At 37.7% G+C, this 18231-nt stretch overlaps 1 protein-coding gene across 1 annotated transcript in view; it reads left to right on the top strand.

Moving 5' to 3' along the window:
• Nucleotides 1–17767, top strand: part of HTR4 (5-hydroxytryptamine receptor 4) — a 143953-nt gene extending 126186 nt beyond the window's left edge. The window contains exon 7 of the mRNA XM_015816880.1: nt 17680–17767. Within this exon, the coding sequence (XP_015672366.1) occupies nt 17680–17767 (88 nt within the window). The remainder of the gene's footprint in view (nt 1–17679) is intronic.
• The last annotated feature ends 464 nt before the right edge of the window (nt 17768–18231 follow it).

Here is an 18231-nt window from a genome sequence, read left to right as displayed (position 1 = left end):
CAGCATCTTTTTTACATCGTGGTGACCAAAACTGGATGCAGTATTCCAAGTGTGGCCTTACTAAGGCATTGTAAAGTGGTATTAATACTTCACGTGATCTTGATTCTATCCCTCTGTTAATGCAGCCCAGCACTGTGTTGGCTTTTTTGGCAGCTGCAGCACACTGCTGGCTCATATTTAAGTGATTGTCCACTAGGACCCTCAATTGTAGATTTGTGTGTGTGTGTATGTGTTTCATGGAAAAATACAGTCCTCTATAGTTCTCCATATTTGTAACCAATGCTTGTCAGCAACATAATGAAATTTCAGATGAGATGCTACTTGAGATTGGTAGTAAATCCCCTCATATGCATAAAGAACTGCATATGGATGAAAACTAGAAATCCCAAATACTTTTCCTTATTTATTCCCTTCTATAGCGAAACAAAATGATGTGTTTTCTTTTCTTCTTTTTAATCTCTTGGCCCATAGTTTAATTTCCAGGAGAAAGAAAGAGGCCAATACTTTCAAGCAGCAAAGACTGATGTTCCATAAAGATACTGTAGCTCTTGTTTTAGTGACAATCTTTGCTCTATATCCTAAATCACGCCTTTGATAGCAGTACAACCCAATCGATCCAATTTGAGGTGCTCTGCTAAGGTCCTTGCTGTACTGTTTTTCTGCTAATAAGTGTTTCATTCAGCAGTTATAGTGTGAAGAAAAATGCTCAGGGCAAGATATGACTTTTCAGCCACAGATTCCAGCAGAGAGCTTTTAGAGGCATAGCCTTTGCAGGAATAGCAGCTGGGAGAAGGAGTCAGATGTTGCTCATTAAAATTGTCCACTCTAGAATCTGCACTCTACGTGCAACAAAACTTACTTTGGACAAGTCAAACTGTTGCCAAATGTTCTTACTTTTACTACAAGTATAGAGTTTTTTTTTCCAACCACAGAATGATTGATAGACTACAAATTCTTTTTAGTTTGTCTAAAGCTTTATTATAAGTTAGTAAGACCTAGAATCAAACAGACTGGTTGTTTGTATTGAATAGTGATGACCCGGTGTCTGGAGGCCGTGAGGGTCTGGATGGGGAGAAACAGACTCAGGCTCAACCCTTCCAAGACCGAGTGGCTGTGGCTACCGGCGCCTCGGCATAGTCAGCTGATTCCATCGCTGACTATAGGGGGCGAAACTCTGGCCCCCTCGGATAGGGTACGCAATCTGGGTGTCCTCCTGGATCCACGGCTGANAGGAAGGAAGGAAGGATTTGTGTCTGATCAGCAGAAACCAAAATATTAATTTAAAGGTCATATATACAGTATTTGCTGAGTGCTCACATATTCCAATAAGTCTTGTGTGTATAGTTTGAAAAGTTCAGTTCAGATTGATTTTAGCAAAGCATTTAAATGAAAGTGCACTGTCATGAAACAACCAAAGAATGTCAGGAACAAATTATTTATTAGCGAGGACAATAGAATAATAACATTTTGGCATATCCGAAAAGTCTTGCCAGTTTCCTATAAATTTCATTATTGTAACACTTTTCAATGGATTTATAAACAGAATTGTTGTTATATTTGCTTAATGACTACCTGCAAGGGTAAAAAAGGCCATAGCATTCCCTTCTGAGCTTCTTGCTCAAGTCAGGAAGAATGTGTATAAAAAAAGAAACAAGGAATATGTAGGTTTTCTCTGGACAATTCCTCTTCACTCATTGCAATCCAAAAAAGCCAAAAGTTTGGACCCATGTTCTAGATCAGTGGTTTTCAACCTTTTTAATGCCGCGACCCCCAACCAGTCGTAAGTCGAAAACTAAACCGGTCGTAAGTTGAGGACTACCCAACCGGTCGTAAGTCGAGGACTTTCCCTGCCCAGGAGCACCGCACATGCGTGGTTCCGCCCCCTGCGCCGGCCGATGCGTAGCTGGCAAGCGGCAGAGACGGAGCAGGCCGACCACCAGCTGGCCCAGCCCAAGGGAGGTAAGGCACCCGGCGGAAAAGGGGGAAAAAATGGCGGACAGCCTAGCTTGGCGACCCCCGTGAAATGGTTGATCGACCCCAAATGGGGTCGCGACCCATAGGTTGAGAACCGCTGTTCTAGATCAACTCTCCTCAGCCTTTCCAGCTTTGTGGCCCCGCAGCATCAGCAGTGGGGGTGGGGGGTAGGGGTTGGTGCAAGTAGTGGGTACATGTGCTTGCATGCGCAGCTCCATTTGCACAAATGGCAGACACATATCGCTCATGCAAGTGAACCTGTGTGAGCTCATGTGCTTGCCCACCACTTGTGTGGCCCAGTTCCAAACGGGCTGCTGTCCAGTACCCTTATTCTAGATCTTCTTCCAAATGCAGCATATTGCATATATCCAACCTTGCAGTGGTGGGTACATGAGTAACTCTCAAAAAGACCTCCTACCTCAAAAAGGACTGCAGCTAGTATCCCAGATAAAGTGCAAAGGCATGCAGGACTACAGCTACGGTCTCTTCCTGCTGATTAAATAAAATCCATGAATTCCAGAGAAATTGTTGGGGAACTAATCTTAAAAACTGGTATAAAGGATTAGTAGCATCAAAATGGAAAGCAGAATTGAGAAAGTGAAGTCCCACCCCGCCCTTTCTGAATATGGATCACATGCATTTACAAAAAAAGACAGGGCTCTGCTCATCTGTTCACATCCATCCGTTTGAGTCCCCCTTGCAGATGTCCCAACTTCTATAACCATCCACGTTCAGTAGCCTCATGCTTAGAACACAAAGAGTTGTGGACATAAATGTCTAATCGTTATTCTATAGGAAATGGTGCCAGATGCATACATCATACTCTGCTGATAGTAAGGGACAGAGAATTAGCATTGTATCTCCTTTCAAGTGAGGCACTTGTGGAATATGTTGATTTGGAATGCAACCATGGAAACGGGGCCTTTTTTTTTTAAAGAAAAGCTAAATTTATAAGGCGTTTGTTAGTCTGAAGTATTTGAAATCTATGACTTAAAGGCACTCTTATATTAGTAAAAAATAAATATAAGACACAACAAAACATGGGAAAGCTTAAATGCAATAAAGAGTAGAATTCCTGGCCATCTGTTTTTGTGGAATAGTTCACTTGAAAAGGCAATCTTTTTATTCTTTAGTGAACAGCTTAGATAAATACCTTAATTTAGTTTAGCTTCACACACACACACACACACACACACACACACACACACACACGGTTTTTAGCCAGATATATATGTAGGAAAAATGGCAACAGCAGGGTCATTAGCATCCATTGAGAAAGTTCTATTTGTCTCTATTTACAAAAGACACAAACTGTATTATACCCATTCTAAGAAATGTGAACTAGCCCTGAGATGAACTGCATCAACAAATGAATGAATGAATATTTTCTATTACAGTCAGTGACCAGAACTGCAAACAAAAACTACCTCAAATATTTATCTTTACTCCAGTCAGTAAATCGTCCTAATAGGCGTGTAGAAAAATAATTCAGTTTGTGATAACCAAAAGAAAAACCAAAACCAAATGTAACTTCATCTGTGTCCCAAAACGTTGATATAAAAAAGCTTTCTCAGCATTCAAGACAACCATCCCCTGATCCAATTTATCCCATGTTAACCTCAGAATTCTCCTGTCCTAATTTAGAAATATTGGAAGTGAGTTCACTTAAAAGTGAAGAACACTTGATAGGTACCTCATACGAAAAGTATCAGATAACTGGGAAATCCCTTCCCCATAAAATTGAAACAAATAAATAGCCGAGAGGCATTGTGATGTATGGACTGAAAGTTGGGTTACAAAAGGATGGACATCTAACATGCAATAGTTTAGATCTCTGCAACTGATCTACAGATTGGTCTTATGGTAAGCATAAACAACTACAGGTAGTCCTTGACTTACCACCACCACTGAGCCCAAAGCTTCTGTTGCTAAGCGATAGCAGTTATTAAGTGAATTTTGCCCTATTTCACAACCTTTCTAGCCACAGTTGTTAAGTGCAGTTTTTAAGTTAGTAACATAGTTGTGAAATGAATCTGGCTTCCCCATTGGCTTTGCTTGTCAGAAGGTCGCAAAAGGTGATCATAGGACCTTGGGACATAGCGACGGTCATAAGTATGAACCAGTTGCCAAGCTTCTAAATTGTGATCACATGATCATGGGGATACTTCAAAGGTTGTAACTGTGATGGTCATAAGTCATTTTTTTCAATGCCGTTTTAACTTTGAATGGTCACTAAATGAACTATTGTAAGTCTAGGACTATCTGTACCTGCTGCTCAAAAATCAAAAACCAAAAAAACCCCCACAAGATTATTCTCTTCTTATTTTGAAAACCCAAGTATAGCACATAAGCAGATTTGTTATGGTGGCTGATTAATGTATTGCCTGCCCTTTTTATTTAGCACTTTATCATGCATGTGTGTATGTATGTGTATTTTAAGTCATTTGATATGTTGACACTCTAAAACATATGCACCAATTGTGTATATTGTTTGGGCAATCTAGATCCCCAATTATTGACTAAAATGGCTGTATTTTTCAGAGGGTTTTGTCCAAAACAATTGGAGACTTCTGCTTGCTTACTTCAGAGGAAAAATGTATAAGCTTCAAATACTAGCAATTAGAAATACAGTCATCAGAGCTTGGTCATGTTGCTGTTTTCCAAAGAAATTTTTTTTCAGTTATGATTCATACTCTGCAGGAAGCTGTGGGCTCTGTAAGAAAAATTCTAAAAAAAGAAATTAAAACCCTTTTTAAAAGCTGTGCTATGTATTCAGGATAACAATTGTATTATGCAGCAGATTTGAAACCCATCTTTGGGTCTGGAAAAAAACAAGTGAATTTTGATGCCTATGCCATTTCATATTGCTGCAACAATTTAGAACTCTGTTAGGATTGTCTCATTTCTAAAATATGAACAAAAAATCCTTCTCTTGTATTGTTAAATCCAGAAATAACTGAACACTTTAGAGTAACAGCCATAATTCCACAGCTATTTCTGCTTCTCAGATATAATAATGCAATATAAACTGTTAGGTAATCTCTGACCTCCTGAAAAGCAGGATTTAAATGACTGCATTAGATGATGAAGAAACTGAGATCACTATGAAAATAGCTTTCTTTCACAACATCACTGCTCTGATAACATTCTCTTTCTACCACTAACGGATTTGAAATTTGCGTTTGATTACCTATAGAATTTACAAATGCTTCCCCCCCCCAATTAGTTACATTTAATTTTGTGAATGTTGGCTGATTTTAATATTAAGAAAGAATTGGATTTAATTTCATTAATAATCTGTCAAGCTGCCATATGAAACATTGTATATGAAATATAAAAGAGCATCAGATGCTTTTGATTCTTGATTCTGTGCTCCATAATACTTCTTTCTGCTCCCATATGACAGACATAATTTGAGGATTTTTCATGTTGGCAGCCAATAGCCAGCATAAGTAAAGCACTATGCTTCACTGAAGCACATACATTTCTGCTTATCAGTAGCCGAGTATTTTATGTAATATGCAAAGCTATGTCTTTCCCTTCTCACAAAGTCATTTTTTGGCTGAAATAATGAACATGGAAAAGTTCTGTAAGAGGAAAGCTGGTAAAAATACAGCTGAGCACTTCAGATGTCACAGGCAGGATTTGGCCATTAAGAGTGTTTGTGACTTGTCCATTGCGTCTAAAATCTCATTTTTAATCCTTTCTACCATTTTTTTAAATTAACAAAGGTGCTAAGACACTTTGCTGCTGCTGTCCAAGATTTTGCTATTCTTTGTACAAATACCAATTAGATAGGTAATATATAATTTCTTCCACATTAGCACAGAGAGAATGTTCTCTCTTGTGCAGTAAGCCAATGTGTTGTTGTTATTTCCTGCAAAGCAGGCTAAGGACATAAAACTCTTGCTTCACTGCTTAGCTACTACCTTGCCATATTTTCCATTTGACACTCTCACCTCATTCTGCTTAATAGTAAAGTGTGTCTGCTCAGCTGCAACTGCAATGCATCTGATTTCAGAAAGTGGCTTGAGATAAAAGACAGGTTTACAGGTCTAGATTTCTCCTCAAATATGAACAGGGTGGACAAATGGAATTCAAGTAGATAGAACAGTGTGCAAACTCACCGAGTATTTCTAATCATCAAAACAGGATGTGGCAATTAAGCTGTATTATGTTTGAACCAAGCTTATGAGGGACAAGGTTCAAAGAACTGGGCTGACTTTAAAAACTCACTTCTCATAAACAAAATACATGAACAAGTATGGATACTGTAGGTAGGAGATCTCTTCTTGTAGAATGTTTTTATTATATGGGTAGTCCTCATGTAGCAACTGACTTGTTTAGTGACTGTTTGCAGTTACTTCGGTGATGGAAAAGTAACTTTGCAAATAGTCCCTGCATTTATGACTTTCACAGGTCTATAAAGGAAAGCTGAAGTAAGATCATAAGCACAGTCGTGATTTCATGTAGCGACCACTTCACTTAATGGTCAAATTCTTATTGATTCTGAATTGATTATTCAATGATGGTTGCTAAATAAGAACTGCCTATGCTTATATGGCAGTTTAGGCACTGGCAAAAAATAATAATAATCTAGACACCATAGGAATATTTCATTATTTTAGACTAACCCAAAGTAATAGAGATTGATCTCTATTATACGGCAGTACCCTGGTACTCAACTGCTTTGAAACTCATTGCATTTGGTACTCAATGCATTTTGATGTGAAAATTTTGTCCTGATACTTGTCGTTTGTTTGGTACTCAATGTATCAGCTGCTGTGTGACTCATTATATTTTTTTCTTATAGGAAAAATTTGTTTGGTACTTATCATTTTTGGTACTCATCACACCTCCTGGAACCAATTAACAATGAGTACCAAGGGTACCGTTGTAATTTATGAGGCAAAGTTTATGACTGAGCTTGAAACTCTGGAGAGAGGAAAATAACTGCATTTGTTTCTTGATATAAACATTGTTAGCATAACCAGGAAATTGTGGAACTGATTTTAAGGTTAGGAAATAGATTTCTATAGAAACTTCTTGTTTGGGAACCCAAAAACTTTTTCTCAGACTTGTGCTCTGTTACATTGAATACTTATATACAATGATTAACAGCCATCATCCTTCCAAACTTATATTTTCATAACACCACTATTTTTAAGCTGAAAATATTCCCAGCCTGTCAAGGATCTTCATGTTATCTCCATCATGCTATCAACTGAACTACATAGCCAATTGTTGGCATTGCATTATAACTGGACTCATATTTCCATATCTGCTAGGAGCACTTCCAGCACAGATTAGAAGAAAATGGTTCAACTTCATGGCAAGATTGAAAATATGAGTTTACATCTTCAATATTTCAGAAGTATTGAAAAAATAAGGTTCATTTTATTTACAGTATTTACAAAATTTATATAGTCACGTGTTTCTTTGAGATTAAATTATAGTTTCAACATTCTCTGGTCCAAAAGAGTTTGGAAAAGTTTGTGTGTGTGTGTGTGTGTGTGTAGAATAAAAATATAAACGTAGACTTTGACTTTCTTTAGTGTTGTCATGGCAAAGCAAACACTTATGGGTGAAGTTTAATTTTACAAGATCAATGCATGCTCCGTTTCAGATATGAGTGATTCTCTAACTATTAGTATGAATAATTCTGAAAATATAAAATGAATATTTATCAGATAGTGGGGAATAAAATTCATGCCTAAATGTAAGTACAGTAAGCTTTAAAGATATGAAACATTTGTTATCCACATAGGGAATGGAGAAGAATAATGCGGAACCCATTAAGAAATGGTAGTTTTGACTCAGACAATTTTCTATAGATAAGTGCTGCAAATATTTTCATTATCTTGACTCATTGTTAGACAATGTGAAATCTTCCCTTCCTAGTCACCGGACTTCCTTAAACACACGAATGTATTTTTAAAATCAAACTCAAACGCATTTGTGGTTTTAAGAAAATCAAAATATAGATAATTATTAAAATATCAAAAACACTTTTTTAAGTGGGAGTAGATGCTTTCAGAGGATCATATAGTTAGTTGGATACCTTTGCTTGGAAATTCTTTACTTAATCAGTGGCCTTAATTCTGATGTCAGTAACATATGTCAGTAACATATGGGTGATGCACAGAATTCAGCAGCTAACTCTTCAAATTTTGGATGGGAGATATTTTTTTTCTTTACAAAAGAATAGAAATAGGAGTAGAAAATCACTAGGAGATGCACTATTTCTACATTCAGACCCACACAAATTCATCCAAATTATGTTGTTGAAATTCAGGCATCTTGGGGTGTGTGGTTGAGTACCTAACAGATTTTTAGATTAGAAATGGGAGTAATTTGCCTCCCAGAGGCTTTTTTATCCCACCTTTAAAAGAAGAATGATGAATGTATGGATGAATGAATGAAGCTAAACAATTGGCTTCTTTCTTCCTGTGAAACCACTAACACCCCTGTGCTTTTGCCTGTGGCCTTCCAGCTGTTCAGGGAAGTAAATCCTTCAACGGGATTTCTTATAGAAATTTGATTTCTTATATGACTGACATTATAATAGGTAGAGCACCTAACTGGCCTTAGGTGATCTCAAGAGTTGGGTCACTTTTTTGTAAGTGTCATGGTAAGCTGATACCTTGTTGGCTTTTGTTGGCTAGAAAGACAGATTTTGAAAGGGGAATTGTTGCTGGATGCTGGATCCAAGCCAACCCGAATAAATGAGAGAAAGATAAAGTCATGCTTATGACTCTGTACAGCTGGTCTTCATGAGTAGATTACAAAAACTGCTATGTTTATGGAGTAGCTAAGAGTTTAGATTACATCAAGGTCAGATTTGCAAAGCAGCCTTCATGGACATCAACATCTACCAAGCCTTATATATAAATCACTTTTTTGGATTTTTAAATTATTTTTGCATACCTGAGGGGTTAAGATCCTTTGGCTAATAAGGTTTTATTGTAGTCATCTGGTGAGTTTCTGCCTCCTTAAAAAATGATGGTAGAAATTTGATTTTAAAAGTTTTAAATATATTATTTTAGGACTATGCAGCAAAAGGGTACTTAGTACAGTATATGGATTTTGGAACATTAACAATTGATTAAGGGGCCAGAGGGATTTGGAATTATAGTTCTGCATTATTTGGAAACTATTTCCTCTTGGGAAAGTGGAGATTGCTTTTTTCTTTTTCTTTTTAAAATAAGGAGACCTTAAAGGCTGAACACTAGAGCCAAAGGAAAAAGAAAATGGATCAGAAATCCTCAGTGCAAACTTTTGAATACTTTTTAGCTAAGTGTTGGGCAGAATGGGTCAATTGCTTAATAAAATTGACAGAACATGTACTAATGAAGTGTAAAACAAGAAGAGCTGCAATGGATGCCTATGAAATTAATTGGAAGGGTGTTTCAAATGTAATACAAATGGATCTGATGGATGACTCATTCCCTAAAAGAGGATGAATAGATATTAAACCAGGAAATTGATTTGGATTTTTTTTCTTTCTTCTGGATATACAAAAGAGCTCTGCTAAAATTTGGAAAGACTCGTTTAGAAATGACAAAAGGATACATTTTACTCATTAATACAAAAGAACATTAATGTTCTGAAAGATTGGTACTTTCAGACACAGATGAGCAGCAAACTACTTCTGGGAATTTTTTTGAAGGTGTTAAAAGAATAATTTTAAATATCAGGGAAGATTTATATGATTGGCTTGTTCGACCAGGGTTAAAAGAAGAAAATAGTTATATCTGGTTGATCTTGCAGGACTTTTGCTGACAAAGATTGATTGACGTAGCATTTGGACTTTGTTTTACTTGTCTAAAAGATGAATTATGAGGAGCAGAGAGATTATGTTTTATTAAGAGATGATGATAAACTAATAAAATTGATTTTACCTGCTGAGGTGAAGTTACTTCTTTTTCTGTCTCCTTCCCCTTTTTTCCCTTATTATCTTTTACACCTTTCTTTCTTTCTTTCTTTCTTTCTTTCTTTCTTTCTTTCTTTCTTTCTTTCTTTCTTTCTTTCTTTCTTTCTTTCTTTCTTTCTTTCTTTCTTCTTTTTTCTTTCTTTTTTCTTGTAGTTTCATTCTCTTTATTTATAGTTCTAAATAAAATTACTAGGAAATAAAAGAGATGGGCTTGGTTGATACATAGATGGAAGTCAGACAGGAAACCGCAAGGCTGTTGGCTAAAACTGGGATGTATTTTGAAAAGGAATCCTGCAAAAAATGCAACAGCGTATTGCTTCCTTATTTTGGCCAAGAGAATTACGTGGACGATTTTGAAGTCATGACTGACTTGGAAATTTTCATGTTTACCTTGTCAAATCTCCAGCCAGAAGATGTACATGTATGATAGATAGGACTCCAAGCAAGGCAAATAAATTACATCCTTGCTATTTAACTGATTCCTCTTTTTCCACATGCATCCTTCTTGTTTGGCAGAGTTCTTCTTCTAATTCTCTTGACTGAAATATAGATGGCAACAATGGGAGAGGGGAGAAAATATCTCATCTTCCTTCAGCTGGCCAAGCTGTGCTGGGCAAGTTAAATACGAGATTTCCGAGGAAGAAGACAGATATACAAAAAGACACTGTGGGAGGATGAATATTCAGAAATGATGAAAAAGATTGTGTTGTGATGTTTAGCAGTTGGATCACATTTATAGCTGTTTGCTGTGACCCACAGTCACATGACTGTGATTTATGTTTTTGCCCAAAACTGCCATTTACTTCACTTTCAGCAAAAAGGCCCATAATGAACAACAGGTTTGCTTAATGACCATGGTGTTTGCTTAACAACCACTGCAAAAAAGGTCATAAAATCGGGTCTGGTCACATGATGACTTATGACTGTAATGGCAGGCTTATCTATATTCCAGATGTGTTGAAAATATTACTGAAATACATCTTATTTTTTAAAAATAGGAATAGTAAAGAGCTACAGCATGGAACAGTAGGGTGCAGTATTTGGAGGCTGTAAAAAAAGTGGAGATTTCCTGCCCCAGCATTAAAGTTCATAGATAATCTAAATGCATCTATTGTTCAATAACTAATATAAGTTTACATTTTCTAGTAAGCCATAATTATACTTAAGGTGCCACAAAATTAGTTGTTGTTTTTGATAAGGAGATTTAACATAGCTATTTTTCCAGACATGTTTATAGTGTAGCTTCATTTGTGTTGTAATTAACTACACTTAACCAGATCACACTTAAGAACTGACTGGTTGTAATTCCTCTTGACCTAAGAAGATACGCACACAGAACACACACACACACACAAGCACACACATAGGATTCCCACCTGTGCTCTAAAAATGAGAGAGCAAATGCTTCACAGTCTGTAATAACTAACAGAGTCATCTTAATCTTTGTGCTTTATGTCTTTATGATGTTATTGTGAATTATCTTATTTGTGTTGTAATTAAAGAGCTGAGCAGATGGAGGAAGATTTATTTCAAAGAAAGACATCTACTGAAATAACCAAATCAGGGTTCCCAATACAACCCTCATCTATTAAATGGAGGATTATGTACTCTATTTTTTATTGAGGTAAGATGGCATTGAGAGATAGATATTCTGCAGAACAATGATCCATAATGAAGTGTTACTTAATACCACAATGTGTATGGTTGTTTTAGTCGTAATGTTGTTTTAGTTGAATGCATATGCATCATACATATAATTAAGAATTAATCTTGCTCTCCCCTTTCTCTAACTTTCAATGTTGACCGCCACAATGGTTCTAAAGCCATTTCTATCCCTAACCCAGATGGAAAATGAACAGATCGCCTATTAATAAATGTTTATTGACATCTATCTTATTCCTAAAAGTTAGATGAAAGTCACTGGTATGTTTAACAGGGTTTTTTTTAAACATCTGGGATGCATTGGATGCCATCCAGACCAGGGGGGGAAGGGGGGGAGAAGTGGGATTGGATTGAGGGGTACTGAGTTGGACTGAGTTGTCTTTTGTTTAGTAATATTTTTATTGGTTAGCTTGGAATAACTGCATCCATCAGATGCTGCTTTTCATTTATTAACCAAAATTAGAGAAGAAAATCTGTGTGGCATTTCCATCCTAGTTGTTGCACTGAGTTATACGGTGAAAAGACAGGCATGTCTAGAACCCGAATGGTGCCCCCTTTTCTACAAGAGAAATTAGGATTCATAATAAAGTGTGAGAGGAATCCAGAGCTGAGCTCAGGGGCTTCCTGCTTTACGAGAGATGATGAACCTGTTGTAGAAAACGTGGCATAGGGATGATGCTACACGTCTTCTCGAAATATATGACACCCCCGTCATCTATGGCAACCTTAATTAAAATCAGGGCTGATAAAAGTAACAGTATTTTAGGTCCATTTGGGAGCGAGGGATGTACAGGTAGTCCTTGACGGTAGTACCTGAACGGTCACTAAACGGTCCGTTTAGTGACCGTTCGATGTTACAACGGCACTGAAAAAAATGACTTATGACGGTTTTTCGCATTTACAACCATTGCAGTATCCCCATACTGCAAAATTTAGATGCTTAACAGCTGACTCATATTTATGACCGTTGCAGTGCCCCAGGGCCATGCGATCCCCTTTTACGACCTTGTGACAAGCAAAATCAATGGGGAAGCCATTAATAACTGTGTTGCTAACTTAACCACTGAAGTGATTCACTTAACAACTATGACAAGGAAGGTCATAAAATGGGGCAAAGTTCACTTAACAACTGTCTCACTTAGCAACAGAAATTTTGGGCTCAATTTGTGGTCATAGGTCAAGGACTACCTGTATTAGGATTGGGACTAAAGCTAGGCTGGGATGAGTAGGAAGTTGGGCTTCAAAAATAATAGGACAGCACTGAAATTTCCAGCAGCCATGGGAATCATTGTTCTGGGGCAGACCTTACAATCCTTTTTCCTAGATGAAAATAAAAGTAGGAAAAATTGGCCGGCCAGCTCCAGGAGAACTTTGCAACCTGGAGTTCGTAGAATTATCACAGCTGCTATAAACCGTATCAGAAATTTCACCACACCACACCACACCACACCACACCACAGGACGTGGGGCTGAAAAAATGAGATGGAGATGAACTAAGGGCAAGCCTGAAATTCTGGGCTCTGCCTTCACTTACTTCAAAGGGGCTTCAGGCAGGTAGAGAACAGGCAAATGTCTTTCTCCAACTTAATTTCCAGTAGGCAGATTGGGGCATGAGTACAATGTTTTATGGGCCTTTGTTATTAAATCTGTGTCTGTAAAAAGAAAACGTCTGAGCTAATGAGTATCTTTTTTACTCACCTTTGTATTACACTTTTCAGAAAGCGCAGTAAAAACTGCCTAATGAGAGAAAGAAAAAAGAAAAATCGGACAGCACAACCATTTATCTCACAAAAATACAAGAAGTGCTAGCAGCTTTCTTTCCCCACAAACCCTGGGTCTATCATTTGTTTTGTGTCCAGTGAAAACAAACTCTTCTGAGAGTCGACTGTATAGGAATGGGCGAAGAGTGATTGTAAAGCGATGTGTATGTGTGCCTCGAAATGCTGTGGCACCATTGCCATGGCAACATAAAAGCATAGCTGGGTAGAAAAATGTGAGCAGATGCACAAATGACATTGTGGTGCCACCGCTGCATTTAAGCAACCTTTCAGAATGGCTGCCACCCATGACATATTCCTGATATAATGTAGGAAGGAGAGTGAAGATCAGTCCTCAATAAATAATATCAGAAGGTTGGAAGCCAATTGCAATTGATGCCGGCATTCTGATTTGCTAGAAATGGTTAAACTGACAGTGGAAGCCAGAGGGCACTGTGAAAATTTCATCTAATGGAAAATAGACCCCCCCCCCCATTGGCTGCAGAATGGTGGCTGTTAACATCTTGATGTTAGTAGCATTCTGGCATTGAGGCAACATTTTACTGTATGTTTCTTCTTAGAGGAAATTCCTGGGGAGACAGTTGACACTTAGCTTTATAGATTACTGCATCGTAAGACCTTCTAATACATGCTGCTTGCTGGAAGTGCCCTGTGACTAAATAAGGAAAATAAAGATTTTATCACATTTGCTTTTTACTTTCAAGTGGCTTATTCTTGTTTACCACTTTTCTAACTTGGTTGTTGGTTTTTTCACCATATATTAAAGACATTTTAACAGGGAAGCTCATGGAGACTGCAGAGACATAATTTGAAGTAAGAATTACAAGAAGCTACAGGCTCAGCAGGTGGCAGCTTCTAACTGATCTTGACTAATTTCGAAAAAGGAAAATCAGGTGCACTTAGTACTTAAATAGGAAAGCATCAAGTAATCCTGGAGCTCCCAGTAGAAGGTAAACCACATGTCCATGAAGTCACAAGGAATTAAGTAGATTCAAAGGGAATTTATATCTATTTTGCTTTTAAAGAATGCATAACTCTCAGAAAAAAAAACTAATTTGCATTGGATGAGATAAACTGAAGTAAAAGAGTTTATCTGTCTATATACTGTATAGCAGGGGTCTTGCTGGCTGAGGAATTCTGGAAGTTGAAGTCCACAAGTCATAAAAGGGCCAAGTTTGAAGACCCCTGCTGTATAGCAATGTTTCTCAACCTGGGCTGCTTGAAGATGTGTGAACTTCAACTCCCAGAATTCTCTGGCTGGAGAATTCTGGGAATTGAAGTCCATCCATCTTCAAGGAGCCCAGGTTGAGAAACTGTAAAGAATATCTGCCTGTTTAGGCTGGGTGTCACCATGGGTTTGGGAGCATGAGTACGTATGCTTCACCTGAGATTTAAGTGTACCTGGGAGAATGCCCAATTTAGATTTCTTTTGAAACGTGTGTATTTCTCTGATTAATAACCATTTGCATTTTGTGAAATTGTTATTCTGTGGTGCTTTTATATGTGTGCATGTGTGTATTTATGTTAGGGCAGAGAGATGGAATGCTAGCTTCCTATCACTAACTCATGAATGGCAAGGGGAGGGTTTCAGGCGATTAGCTGTTTCTCAGGTGGACAGGAACGTCCTGTAAGCATCAAATTACGGTAAAAGCCCTTTTTTTCTTCCTGATTAGGTTTGGCAAAACTGGAACCAGTCAGATAAATTTGCTAGAGAAAATATAGGCAAACACCTCCAAGATTTTTTCAGTGCTGCTTGGGCTCAGTTTGAATCCTGTGTTATATCTACTTTGTTTACTCTATCTGTTTACAGGTTAATAATTTATGCAGCTTGGTATAGTTAAGCTGCTTCTGGAAGTCTTGGCTTGTTTTTGCCTAAATGGAAAAGAAAATCTTTTAGCTTTTGTTTCCCAGTGTTAGGATTGTATTAGCACAATGCAGTTACAAACTGCCTGGCCTTCTAATGCTGATCAATGGGAAAAGTATAGCCATTTATTTAAACCTTTACTCCCAGAAAAGGGGAAATTCTTTCTTTGCCCCTATCCTGATTCCAGTGTGGGGGCAACTCTCCTCTTAAGAAGAGGTGATGGTAGCATAACTACTTAACCAGGTGAAATAGTCAAATCCAGACACCCAAAAACTCAGGCTATGTATAGTTGGGAATCTCAGAAAAGGCTATAGCAAATTGTACAGATGCAGGAATCCCTCTCTTTGACACAATGGAATACCTACTGAAGGTATTCCCATGTTGTGTGATAGTAATATCAAGGTTCTATACAACAAAAGTATTCAGAATAACAGAGTTGGAAGGGACCTTGGAGGACTTCTGCTCTAACCCCCTGCTCAAGCAGAAACCATATACCATTTCAGACAAATGATTGTCCAATCTCTTCTTAAAAACCTCCAGTGTTGGAGCACCCACAACTTCTGGAGGCAAATTATTTCCCTGATTGATTGCTCTATCTATCAATAAATTTCTCCTTAGTTCTAGGTTGCTTTTCTCCTTGATTAGTTTCCATCCATTGCTTCTTGTCCTACCTTCAGGTGTTTTGAAAAATAGGTTGACCCCCTCTTTTTTTGTGGCAGCCCTTGAGATATTGGAACTCAGATAACATGTTACTCCCAGTTCTTCTTTTCATTAAACTAGATATACCCAATTTCTGCAACCATTCTTCGCAAATTTTAGCCTTTAGTCCCCTAATTATCTTTGTTGCTCTTCTGTGCACTCTTTCTAGAGTCTCAACATCTTTTTTTTATATCGTGGCGACTAAAACTGTATGCAATATTCCAAGTATGGTCTTACTAAGGAATTATAAAGTGGTATTAACTCTGCATGATCTTGATTCATTATTCATTGTATTGCACTTGCAATTCTGTTCTAGTATTAGGAGAGAATGGATTGCTTAAAACTAGAACTGTGTATGGATCTGAGCTAGAAAAGAGAAAGAGGATTTCCAAGCATACTCATATCATACCCATCAGGATCTCCTTAAATCAAGTATCATGATCTTCTGGGATCATGTCAATCAAGTGGAGGGGGTATGCAGCACGGGAGTGCCCCTGCATACCCCAAATCACCTTTTTCTCTTCCTAACATTATTGCTATATAATAATTTTCCTTTGGACCTGAAGATATGTAGACTTTGGAGGCCCGAAAGCACATTGTTTCCAGCATTGTACATATGGCCAAGCAAACTTAAGTTCATGCCTGATATCATTAATCAAGTGTAGTGCCATGGAAAAAAGTTTAGGTTAGATAATCTTGGAAATTAAATTCTACCCCCATCTTCATTTATCATTGAATACATAAGATGGAGGGTTTCTGTGAGCTGTTTGATCTTTCTCACAATCTTCCTAATAGATGGACTGATCTATCTAAGAGATAAAACTGAAAAGTCCATCTGGTCTTCATCTGCCATTTTTGAAGTTCTCCTGTTTTCTCAGAGTCCTAGAATGCCCTTATATACTCCTCCAAATTGAAGAATTCCATTTTTTAATGTTAACCACCCCATGCCCTTTCCCACTCATAACTTCTCTGAATAGTAGAAGAAGAAGAAATCAGGATCACTTACAAATCAAATCAAGCCTTTTGATTTGTCAACTATTGCATTCATAAGTAGTTGTCACAAAATATTTCTGGAGAAGAAAGGGTTACCTTCTTGATATACCATGGACAATAGTGTGGACCTTGATATTTTCATATGCTGTGGGAAGTGCTGAAAGAAAAGGCGGCATCTGAGATAACAGTGAGAAACACCTAAAAGATCCAGTGCATATTTCATCTTATATTTGCTTTCCTGAATTACAGAGCTTTCCATTTTCATCCATAGCCTGTAGGAAAAAAAAACCTTGGGTAGATATTCTAACGTCACTGATTATTATTAGGTCCTCCTATGTATATTTGTGATAAGCTGCAATTCTCAGAAAAAGGAGAGGAAATTCAAGCTACTTTGTTCTGGGCTGGGGGGAGCAGAAGGGAACGTCGACTAGTGCTACAAGGTTTTGTCATGTCAAAGAAATCCCAAGATGTATATTTGGTAACATTAGTAAAGAAGGAAATTAGACAACAGTATCTCTGTGGGGGGGGAGTTTAAAAAAATATTCTTGATATTTCAGCTCATAGTCTCATTAAAAACGTACTCCAAGGACTGCATGATAGTGGCTCTTGAGAAGGGCAGCCACCTATTTAATTTTAAATTTGGATTTTCAGATTCTTGGAAAGTGAAGCATAGAGGATCTTCATGAAGAAAATGCAGCCTAGAACTTCACAGAGGGACACTCGGGGCATTTCTTTCATTGGTTTCTAATGTCATTTCCTCCCCCCCTTTTTTATAGGTACACAGTCTTGCACAATGGTCATCACCTGGAACCTGACAAGCTTCCAATCCACAATGATCTGGAATCCCAAGAGTCCTGCTTCTAACAAGTGGTCTGTGCTGAAAGACACAAGAGGTTCATGCATCAGGAACTTAAATGCCAGATATTGATATTGTCTGCATTGCCATAAATGCTGTCGTGTATTGGCTTGACATTGGCACCAACAGCTCAAGTGTGCTTAACAATAACATAGAGCGAGATGGAGTGGTACAAAGTTACCGTTGCTTCTGGTTGATGCTTGGAAGTCATAAAGCTTTGCATGTGATGAACAAACGATAAGCAACCTGCTTGATTGTCTTTGTGTTTGTTCTAAGTGATGTGTCATACACACATCTTTTTTCTTATGTGCTAACAATATACGTCTTTTCCCAGACATTGAAGTTTGACCTGAAAGTGCTAAAATGCAATTATATTTCTGCTTTACCAAAAACTGAGAGGTTGTTTCTCAATTATTTTTAATAATGAGCTTTGCCGGTGATGTAACCACAAAAAGGAAGCATTGCTGTGTGT

The sequence above is a fragment of the Protobothrops mucrosquamatus genome, unplaced genomic scaffold, assembly GCF_001527695.2.
Source record: "Protobothrops mucrosquamatus isolate PMUCROS unplaced genomic scaffold, P.Mucros_1.0 scaffold517, whole genome shotgun sequence".
Lineage (NCBI taxonomy): Eukaryota > Metazoa > Chordata > Lepidosauria > Squamata > Viperidae > Protobothrops > Protobothrops mucrosquamatus.
This window is presented reverse-complemented; position numbering and strand designations above follow the sequence as displayed.